This window comes from Microtus oregoni, unplaced genomic scaffold (assembly GCF_018167655.1).
Source record: "Microtus oregoni isolate MIOR12 unplaced genomic scaffold, Mior012 000019F_ref0000042, whole genome shotgun sequence".
In the NCBI taxonomy this organism is placed as follows: Eukaryota; Metazoa; Chordata; class Mammalia; order Rodentia; family Cricetidae; genus Microtus; species Microtus oregoni.
The window spans coordinates 34,221,750-34,233,377 of record NW_024543078.1 but is presented as its reverse complement, the minus strand read 5'-3'; the positions used below and the strand labels follow the sequence as shown (position 1 = coordinate 34,233,377).

Here is an 11,628-nt window from a genome sequence, read left to right as displayed (position 1 = left end):
GATGGCCGAAAGCCCTTTTTTTTTTTTTTTATATAGTCTTGCTATGCAACCCAAGCAATGGTGCACATCTTTAATCCTAGCACGCAGGAGGCAGAGACAGGAGGATCTCTGAGTTCTAGGACAGCAGGGTCTATAAACTGAGTTCCAGAACAGTTCCAGGGCTGTTACCCAGAGAAACCTTTTTTTTTTTTTAGATTTATTTATTATGTGTACAGCATTCCTTCCATGTGTGCCCGCAAGCCAGAAGGGGGCGCCAGGTCTCATTATAGATGGCTGTGAGCCACCATGTGGTTGCTGGGAATTGAACTCAGGACCTCTGGAAGAGCAGTCAGTGCTCTTAACCACTGAGCCACCTCTCCAGCCCCAGAGAAACCGTTTAAAAAAAAAATCACATAATCTTCCTGTTTCGGCCTCCCAGAGTGCTGGGATTACAGAAGTGTACCACCACACCTTGCTTTAGTTATCTTTATTATTTTTTGCGTATGTGTGCGGGTACAAACCATGGTGTGTAAGTGGAAATGAGGACGACTTTTGGAAGTCACTTCTCTCATCATGTGGTACCCAGGAATCGAACCTTAGTCATGAGAATTGGCAGCAATCTGCTGAGTCATCCCATTGGTCCGGCAGCTCACCTTTTAAGTTCAGTCTTCGAACCAACAGTATCAACGCTGCCAGGCATGTTACTTGAGTACAGCTTCTTTCCTAGACCCAAACTCAGGAATCATGGCTCAAGGCTTAGGACAACTCCAGTGCAAGCAAGAGTTTGTAAAACCCTCCCCAGGTTTTCTTAGCCAAGGGACTGAGGACAATGCTGGGGGATTTTTTTCTAACCTTTCACAACATCCTCTTTGTTAGCTTCCACAGTAGCAGGGATCATTCAGGCATGGGGCAGGGAGTTGCAAGGATAAGCTGTACATTGAGGAATGCTTTGGCAGGATCCCTAAGGCTTCAACCATCTTCCCTTCCTTGTACCTTAGGATCCCACAAGCCAGGCCTGGTTCTCAGACCTGACTACACAAAAAAATACCTTGGGGGAGCTTAAAATGGTCCACACCAGTACTTACGTCCCTGAGTTCCGGTCCAGTTGGCCTGGACGCTGAGTACCCCTAACTCCAAGTTGTTCTGTTCCCAGCACTAATAACCAGTGCCAGACTGTACAAACGCAGAATCACAGGAAAATTACATGTATGCAGTCAAGTGCTGTCTCTATGCATGTAGGATTACTTCATATAAAGAACTAAGTGATTGTCTGAGTAGTCTATCCTCAACTCCCTTGGTACCAGGCTGACCTTGAACTCAGAGAGCTGCCTGCCTCCGCCTCCTGAGTGTTGGGATTAAAGTCCCGTGCCACTACTGCCTGACTTTTATATTTTGAGGTCTTAGTATGTAGATCAGGCTGGCCTGGAATGAACTTGCTCAGATTAAAAACCTATACTGTCATACCTAGCTAAGCTTCCATCTTCACCAATTCCATCCTTCATTTCCAGAGATGTCACTTAGCATGAACTGATGGCTAGTGCAACGGTTTTCCATGGTGACCAAGTGTGATCCTTCTCAAGGAGTCTGGCTAACAAAACCTGCTAACGCTTACCATTCTCACTCCGAGTCTAAGGTGTGCTCCAGAAGCTAAGTGAAATGGTGTCGTCACTCTGACAGTGGATCACAAGTGTGCCTATTAATCTTAAGAAACCTCTCATTTCTACTCTGATAGGTATCCATGTTTATAGCCCAGAAATACTCCCTTGGATATGAAGTGTAGGGTTAAGACAGCCCCTTTAGGGGGTGGGGTTTGCCTCGGGCGAATGCCTACAGATAAATGGGCGCGCAGGAGGCGGCTCCGGCCCTTTTCCTTCCTACCTCCTGTGCCACACGGGAACTTCGGTTCTGTAAGTTTATCATTGAAGTGTGAATATTCTTTAGTATCTGCATTGCATTTATTTACGCCGATACAATGAAGTGCAAAGCAGTTCCAGAGACAAAGAGCTTGAGAATCTCTGGCCAGGACCACTGAACACAATCATTTTGTTTTTCCTCTATCATTTGGGCAAGAGAAGATTGGCCTAATTTATTGCTTAATCAGTCATTCAACTGTTGGGAACATCTGGGCAGCAAGCTTTTGTGAGCCCTTCTAAACAACACAACAAAAAAAGAGGAAGTGGTTATGAACCAAAGCATAAAATTATCTGCTCTGACTTACTCCACAGATGCCCTACTAGGAAGGATCATAGAAACTCAGATGATCCCAGGCCACTTCAAGTGGGGACCCCCCTCAAACCCACACCCATCTGTGAACCACGACGAATGATAGCTCCCTCCCCAAACATCATGCAATCCCTTAAATAAGAGACAATGGCACAAGACTGTCATTCACTTTTCCGCATACTTTATTTGTTACAAACATACAATTTTTTAAATATAGACTGTAAAACTCCATTTGCAAAAGTCTGCTATTGGAAGGAGTGCACACCAGCAGGAAGGATTCTTAAACTTTTTATTTCTATGAGTTTTTCTGTCAGTTTTGCTAGTTAGTGGTAAATACGGGACCCGCCATTTTACAGACCTGTCTGAAGCTTCTGGCTGTATTCACATTGCTCTTTGAAGCAGCCCTGCTTGTCTCACAATTCATCAGAATCTGAGCTTCAACCTACAGGCGGTGAGATCACCAGCCCGTCTGGACTCTGCTTTGAACGGTTTTCAGGAAGTGTGGTTTCTGGATGGGTACTGCACTTCATGGATTGTTGAATTGCCCATGCAGCTGTGTTTGTTAAAGTGCATTCTTCTTTTAAAAAATAAGAGGAATAATCTTTACTCTTTAACCAAGGTACTTAAAAAAATGAACTTTTTGGTCTCTCAGCAGATATTTCCCAAATTGATCCTACCGCTACAAATTTTAGTGTTCTATTTACAAATGTTTATAGGGTTCTGGGTGGAGGGGACCTTATAAAATCAAAGGTGCAGCTTCAATTGAAGCAGAAACCAGCTCTACAAATCCATACACAGGCATACACACTGGTTCATGATGCATAATAAGCATGTTGGTATTTACACAGACTACAGACATTCCAAACCCTCTTTAGAGTAATTTCCAACCTAAGCTAATTGTACATCTAGAGCAGGAAGCTGTTTCCTGCTCTCAAGATTTGGCTTTAACTCATTCAAATGACTTCTGTGGATCCCAACTAGGACATGAGTCCCAGCTTCGGAGTAAAGAGCCTAGCTTAACAGAGCCACCGGGAGACAGGACACCAAGTGTGCCATCCGCACTGTACTCACGAGACTGGAAAGACATCTGCATGAAGATTCACAAGAGTAAACGCCTAATACGACTGCTAACTTCAGAAAAAAATAAAGTTCAAATACACTGACAATCTCGATTTCAGATATCAAGGTCATGTTAAAGTAACTAAAATATTTGCCTGCCACTGAAACGCCAAAAACCACAGGCTCTTTGTGGAGTAAGTCATGTGACCTACAGCCAAGTCTCTAGACTTTTCAGACTCCTGAGCGCTTTGGTTCAACAGATAGTGATGTGGGCTTGGAGAAAAGGGTTTATTATAAAACCTCCCCAACACTCTGTGCTCAGGGATACAATTCTGCTCATAATCCTGGACTTTCCTGCATCTGTATTTCTCTAAGACAGACATTTAAAAGGGAAGAAACAAACTTCCTGTCACTCTATTTCCAAACACTAAGATTTACTAACCATTGTGATCTTGCAACACAGGGCACAAAATATTTTGCCTTTAAGAAATAATAATTTTGTTGAAAAAGTTAGCACTGAAGAGTTCCTGAAGATGGGAAAATGGACACACCTGTGCCTTCTGCACTTCACTAGTGGACACAGAACAGGCCTGCTGCTTTCTCTCCAGAGCTCTGGACCATATTCCAGAGCACAAACCCATTCTTCTTATCCACGCCAGTGGGTAGTAATGTAGTGGACATGAAATTTGATCATAGAACCTCATGTTTATAGTTAAAAATCTTTCTCCAAAGTGTTAAGAATCATGAAAAGGCTTTAACTTCTAACAAAGTTCTATTCTCTTTATTAGAACTCCTACTGAAACTACAAATATGGCATTTACTGTTTTAACATGGCTCTCTCTACCTATCCCAATTGGAATGTCCAATTCAAGAGGCATTGGATTTTTAAATGAAAGTAAAACAGGTGGTTACATGATTACATTGGTGGCTACTTCCTATTTATTAGGAAATATGAAGTACATTCATAAAGGCCTTAATTTTTGGGTCAGGAGTACACACAGCAAATGGGAACTACTAGGGCAATAAATCTTAACGGTACAATCTTATTCTTTTTCCATTTTCCAAATTTAATTTTCAAAATTGACTACTATTCCATTTGTTCACACAAAAACTTATTACATTCTTCCAATAATGAAACTAGGTTCAAATTGTGAGGATTGAAGAAGGTAACTTTAAGTAGCAAAGTCAGAGATACCTATAGAATTTACCATTTATGAGTCTAGCTACCTTCTGAAAGTTCTGCTATAGAATTCATCGTTCACAAGTCTAGTTATCTCTTGAAACTTCTGGGGGCCAATATTTGAAAATAACTTAGGTTTTCTAAATTAAAAGCGGGGGAAACGAATTATACTTTGCCATTTCCACCTTACATCTGAAATTTCCAACAGGACAGGACATGAACTTTTTTTCTTTTTTCTCTATATTTTAAGGTAAACGTGGCTCTTTTTTTCTTTTTTCTTTTCTATAAACTACCTCTCTCCCTTCCCCAGCCCCCCTCCCCACACCCACCATCCTGTCTATGGAAGGGAGTTGACTCTTTAGGAAGACAGCTAATTGATTTACAGTACTCTAAAACCAACCCTGAAAACAGATAATCTCATTCACGTACTACAACTTCAGTGCTGTTGTTGACAGAAAAGAAAAAGCTACCTTAAGGCTCAAGGGAAAGCAACTTATTAAATTGTGAATGCAGCATTGTTTACTCTCCCATCCATTGGAAACTAGCAAATGCATTCTAGTCAAGAATACAAACTTCCTAACATTAGCAAAGATCTCTATTCTCCTTACATAGAACAATACTCAGAAGTGGATTATCTAGGGGCCTGAGAAACCATGATCCATCATCACACACGATCCATGTATTTCATGTTCAGAAAGTGCTTTATCTTTGAGAACTACATCAGGGTTAAAAATGGAAATATACAATGCAAGTCACTTGACACCTTTTCAAGTGAAGTACAAAGTGGAAAAGGAGTAAAAAGATGGAGGCTCTGCTCTCTGAACAGGCCTTCTGCATGTGACTTTTCGGGTATAGAAATCAAAATTGTCTTAAGAATTAGTAACAGTGGGCTTTTATGCCACTGTATTTTAAAACCTGAGATTGGACATCAAAGCAGTCAACTTACTCATCAGAGCAATTCTGATACTTCCTAAAAATAGAAGAAAACTCAAATTCAGGGTCAAAGAACATTAACTCTCCTCAATCAAAAACGTGATAGTAAGAGTGCTGCAGAACGACCACTCAGCAAACAGGTCATTTCAACACAAGCATAAGTCACTTCTTCCCCTTCTCACTGGTCAAGGCCACACTATTTTCAAATGAATATCTACTGAGAGATCAGTTGTGCATTGGACAAAGTACCATAATTGGGTTAAAAATGAAAACAAAATTTACAGTGAAGAATACTTATGTGCATGACTTGCACACTCCAGCCTCTTTACTTCCATCCACCTCAAGAGCAAGGTGGATGCAAATAGTCGCCTATGTGACTGTCCTACACCCCTGTAAAGCCAGCCAAGGTCACATTAACAAAGCATCCTCAGCAACTCTAGTGCCTGAAGTGTGCAGTCATTTACAGACCACTCAATATGAGGGCATTATTATAACCAGCCTCTTTTGCCCACAACCCTGCATTTTCAGGTAAAACAGAATAATTGTTTTGTTTTGAGAAAACCGAAGTTTGAATCTTTTAAAAGACCTGCAATTTACTGCAAAGTGATCCAGAGGTAACAAAGGAAGCAGGAGGCTAATGGCTGCCTGAACCAAAAGCCTCTCAATCATTCTGCAGTAAATGATTATGGGAAGTGACACGACAAGTAGCCATGTGCTCACAGCTACAGTCATTTGTACCACCTACATGCCTCCAACAGATACATAGGGTGTCTGGGTTTTTGGTTTGCTTTCGTTTGCTTTTTGGTGCCGTGCAGATTTATGTTTTGTTTCGTGCAGCATATGCACTGAAGAATTTGCTGACAAGAACTGCCGCTAGACTTGCTGAAATGATGTGGAGGGACAATAGAAAACACTAAGAAGTAGTAGGGTCTCTGCATAGATTTTTTTCCCCTTCTCTTTGATATTCTTAAAGACGTGATTTTGTATACAGTAGCGTGAGAAACAAACATTTCAACAATAATTTGAAATGGAGATTTTGCTCCAACTTCTCAGAAATGTAACTATTTTCATTAGCTGGGATATCTGCCAAATTCAGAAGAAAAAATACAACTCTAAATCATAGTAGCATTTCAAAAATACAACAGAAAAGTTGGTAACTTCCCATAATTTGTACAATGCCATTTTCTGACAGGAGCTACCAAAGACCAACGCCTTCAAAACCTACTATTTATGAGCCGACTCTCCACATTTGCAGACTTCTATTGTCCCTAGTCCCTAGAATGGGGATCAGTGAAATGGCACAGTTAATCCCCACCCTTCTGCTATCTTCCTACAGTGGGAGGGGAGGCCATGGACCACCCATCCACTGCAGGAGAAATAAACCTTAGAGATTGGTTAAGACTTAAAAACCCACCACTATGACATTTACCACTTAATCTTACAAAGGCAGGTCAAAATTTTAATATAAATTACTTTTGCCAACACATAGCTTATGCATTCTTTGCTCCTTTTTTTGGAGGATTCTCAAATTGATATCTAAAAATTTACATATGATATATTACTGTTATATGGTCTAATGACTAAGAAAATTTCTCTGGTAACCAAAGCTGATGCCATATATGGTAGTGTTCTTGGCATATACTCTATATGCCTCAGACCACTTCCACATTCTTTCTATTCAGCTAATTATAGCTTAGTAGCCACTGGTGAAGGATTGTGAAGACCCTGTCATTTCTACAGAATAGAAAGGCAAGGCTAGTTACTGCAATTCAGCCAAATAAAAAGAAAAAACAAACAAAAAACAAAAACCAACCCCTTGAAAAGGAGAGGTACTGCACCTTTGCAAAATTGAACTGGCTCACTGCAGCTGAGCAACAGAACCACCACTGAAGCAAGAACACAAGAAGTTGGTCTATACAGGAATTGTACATGATTTGAAAATGAAAACGTTACAGCAAATCAACGAATGGCTGCAACCTTAATTTTCATTGCTGCCTCAGAGTTTGAAACTATAATCAGTTTCTGCAAACCTAATGCTAGCTTCTCAGCTCCTTTACTAAAAGTAGGAATTTGTTCTCCGCAGCAAAGAAACAAACACTCAAAACACATAGGTAAATACAGCAGGACATTATTGAAAACAGCTGCCTTGTAGTACAAAATACAGTACAAGTATACGGATGTCATTAGAACATCAAAAATACTATTGCTCCCATACAATTTAGGAAACATTCTTTGCAACGGAGAAAAATTTAAAAGAAAAGCTTTTAAAAAAATCCGTTTAAAAATTCTACTGTGGATGATGAGTAGAGAAATAGTCTGTAAGGGCACCAATGTTTGTGGCTCTCCCATTTTTAAGTCTAAGATCAACAATATTCTCAGTCTAATTGTTTTTCAAAGCCTGATTTTATATACACAAGTATTTCCCTCCCTCTCAGCCACAGACACAAAAATGACCTTTTTGTATATTACTTATTTCCCAATAAATACAAAAAGATTGTATAGATTGAATACCAAAATAAGCTAATAAAAAGGATATGCAATAAATTAAAAAGGCAGCTCAAATAAAGGGCAGGCATGCAGTTAAAAAGAAATACTAAGATTGTGGAGGTGGGGTTACTTGCCTCCTGGTTCTTGAGAAGGTGTCACACAAATACCTGAAAAACTTTGGAAAGAACATTAGCTCCCATTCAATTCAAAGTTGCCTATGACATTTCTAGGAATACCTTTTGATGGGGTGGGGTTAACTTGATTAGAAAAATCATTTATACTGAAAATCCATTTAAAATATAGAAGAGGCGATCCTTGAAAACCCCAACTTTTATTCTTGAAAGACAGCTGGATAAACTGGCAAACGCCAGTTTGTTGAAATCTCAAGATGGTATAAAAATGCTTCCAGGATAGAGTCAGCATTCACGTTCACTTCAGTTCCATTCACAGATGGAGTTCAGCTTCCACCGGGTGCAGTGCTTGAATCACTCATCCATCATTTGCCAACTTTGATTGTGAGGTACTGAATACAATGGATCAAGTTCTTAAAAATTTATTTTAAAAGAATAAATGATGCTGGAATTCTGGACCTGAGGATCATCAGTATTTCAATAAATCCACAGATTAAACTGAAGGTAAATGAAGCCTTCAGTTCCGGTTGTCTCCAACTTCTCTGTGAGGATGTGTATGCCTTTAAAGCTCAGGCTTGTAGCCACACTGTTCCTTTTCGCAGATAGTCAAGTTTTAAGGTTTAAAATGCAGCCAGCCAGTGGCTGTAACAGCCGAATTAGCCATAATTCACTAGCTCATATGGTGGAGCCCTAGGAATTCAGCTCTCACTCATGGTAAGCCATTTCTTGGTAATGACCTCCACACTGAAGAGATCAAGGGAAGAACTTTAGTGAGCAGCAACCAACCCACTCAAACAAATCCATCTTGTGCTTTATGCCTGACTTCTTGTGCCTACCTCAGCAATCCCCATTGTAAAATTGCTTTCGCTTAAAAAAAAAAGCCAACTTTTAAATTATTTTAGTAATGGATTCTAGTTCAAGCTTTGATATCTGAATTCATCTGCATCCCGGAAAACAATTCTGCAAAGAAAAGACAGGGGCCTTGGTCCAGGTTCCATGCAAAACCATTTTTTTTTAAAAAAATGGATCCAATTGGTTTTTGAATTCTTCAATAGCTTCTTGAATTCTTAGCTTGCCCTGTCCATGACTGTGTAAAATTGCACTCCTTTTCATAAACCTGTACCCTCAGAACTGGGTAACTGCAAAGGCCTCTTTCTTCTCAAAGATTCCATTAAGACCTAGATCCAAAATGCTGATTTCGATGGAGGTGACGGGATAGATGGTAAAACAGCGAGGCCTGGAGGGATGCTAAGACCAGGTTACCCAGGTACAACACAAATTCACCTATTACCAATGGACAAGTCTGGGGAACTCGGATGCGGGTTTTGTCCCAGACTTTCAAAGACCTATCCCCTCCAGTGTTATCCTGATGAATTTACGAACCTTGGTTTCAAACAGAAGCTGAGACGCTTGCGCAGGTGAGGAGATGCTGCTGTCTGTCCTCTTTGCAGGTTGCTGGCAGTTCCTTGGAACTTTACTGCTTTTCTCTAATTGTCTGTGACTGTTTTCTTATGGTTATTTCTCTTAACTATATTATTTTAAATTTTGTTTTCTCCGTCGGCGGCCTCCCCTGATCCCTCTCCACTAGCTCACTGGGGACGAGGAGGAAAGGGAACTCTCTAGTTGGGGGGGGGGGGGGGATTGTGGTGGGGTTGGGGGGAGGCCAGTGCGGGAAGCTGCCCGTTTCAATCCTCATCCACTTCCTCACCCTCGGACTCGTCGCCGCCGCCGCTGCCCCCACCGCGTCGCTCGTAGAGCTTATCCCTCTGTCGCTCCTGGATCTCTTTCATCTCATCCGCATACCGGCAGAAGGCGCCTCCAAACTTGCCCCAGGCCTTGAAGGGCACGGTGATGGCGTTGCGGTAGGACGGCTTCACCTCGCTCACGCGCAGGAACACCCCGTACTTGTTGCAGCCGACGTCGAAGAAGAAGCGTTTGGAGTCCACCGTGATGGAGGTGCCCTCCGGGAGCTCTCCGTACAGGCCGCCCCCCGGGCCGCCGGCGCCGCCTCCCGGGCCGCCCGCCAGCTCGTCATCCTCGCCCCCGTAGTCGTCGATGAGCTTGGCCAGCGCGTCGCGGAACTCGATGAGGCCCTGCGCTGGCAGCGCGATGGTCTGGCCGCTCTGCAGGCCGCCGGGCCCGGGCCCCCCGCCGAAGCCGCCGCGGTTCACCGTCTGGCGGATGCGCAGGAAGCGGCCGCGCTGGTTCTCCTTGAGGTCCAGGTAGTACTTGCGGTTCTCGCGCACCAGGAACTCGCTCTTGAGCGCGCGGCGCGGCCCGCCGCCCTCCTCGGCTCCCGCCGCCAGCTGCTCGGGGCTGCTGGGCCCCAGCTGCGCGTAGTGCTCGATGAAGTCGCCCAGCGAGTCACGGAACTCGGCGGCCACCGCCATGGACAGCGTGAGACGGCTCTTGGAGCCGCCCGCGCCCACCTCGGCGATCTTGAGGAAGCGGCCCTTGGCGTTCTGCTTCACGTCCAGGTAGAAGCGCTTGTTCTGGATGTCCAGGCGCTTCGAGGCCAGCTCCTGCGTCTCCTGCTCGCCGCCGGGCCCACCGCCGCCGCCGCCGCCGCGGGGCGCGGGCTGGAAGCCGCCGGGCCCGCCGCTGCTGCCGCCACCGCCGCCGCGCTCGCTGCCGCTGTCGCCGTCCGCCATCTTCTCGGCCGCCGCCTCGCCGCCGCCCGCTGCGCTCGCGCCCCCGCCCTCCGCCCTGCGGCTCGCGCTCCGGGGCCCCCCAGCCTCGCCCGCCGGCTCCTCACGCGCGCCCGCCGCTCATCGCCGGCCGCCGCCGCCCCCCATCGCCTCCGCGCCCCGCCCCCGCGGCTTCCGCGCTGCACGGCCCGCTTCCGGCGCGCGGCTCTCGTGACGTCACTCCGCCCCGCCCGCCCGCCGTCTCCCGGCCGGAAGACCCGGAGAGGCGGCGGGGCGCAGAGGTGACGTCACTGGCCGCGCCGGGGAAGCGCCTTGCGGCTCTCCGGGTGATTGTGCGTCGCTGCTTCTGTCTGCTGGCCTTGGAGTGCTTGCTTTCTGCTTTATTGATATTCGTGGTTTCAGAGGCTTTCGTCCTTGATCAGATGGCTCTGTCGCTTTTGGGCAGTGGTAAAGCAGAACATGCTGAGAAGCGTCTGAATTACTCAGGAGTGGAGTTGCTTACCTCATGATGCCTGGGAAGCAGAGACAGGAAACGGCAAAGGACAAGTGATCTTTCTAGAGCAGACCCGAATAACCTGTTTTCTCCAACGCGATCCTATCTTTCAGTATTGCCACTAGAGTATTAATCCTAAGGGACTACAAATACACTGATTAGGTCAGAGTCTTAAGGATCCAGTCACTTTTGCCACCAGCCAAGGATGAAGCCTTCAATACTTAAGCTGCTCCCCGCCCCGCGCCCCCCACCTCTTTTGTTTTTCGAGACAGGGTTTCTCTGTGTAGCTTTGGAGCCGTTCCTGGAACTAGCTCTTGTAGACCAGGCTAGTCTTAAACTTCTGGAGATCTCTCTGCCTCTGCCTCCCGAGTGCTGGGATTAAAGAGCGCTACCACTGTCCAGCCCTTTTTGTTCATTTATAATAGGGTGTCTTTTTTTTTTCTTTTCAAGACAGGGTTTCTCTGTGGCTTTGGAGCCTGTCCTGGAACTAGCTCT

The 11,628-nt window shown here is 44.7% G+C and overlaps 1 protein-coding gene across 1 annotated transcript; it reads right to left on the bottom strand.

Moving 5' to 3' along the window:
- Positions 1-2,361: 2,361 nt before the first annotated feature.
- On the bottom strand, positions 2,362-10,777 carry Purb (purine rich element binding protein B). Its single transcript, XM_041669087.1, has one exon. It carries the CDS (start codon positions 10,641-10,643, stop codon positions 9,678-9,680), a length of 966 nt encoding a protein of 321 aa, XP_041525021.1. The 5' UTR covers positions 10,644-10,777; the 3' UTR covers positions 2,362-9,677.
- Between the last annotated feature and the right edge of the window lie 851 nt (positions 10,778-11,628).

Bases quoted from the DNA above. Each gene is read 5' to 3' on its own strand.
- Purb (XM_041669087.1), bottom strand. From the start codon at position 10,643: ATGGCGGACGGCGACAGCGGCAGCGAGCGCGGCGGCGGTGGCGGCAGC.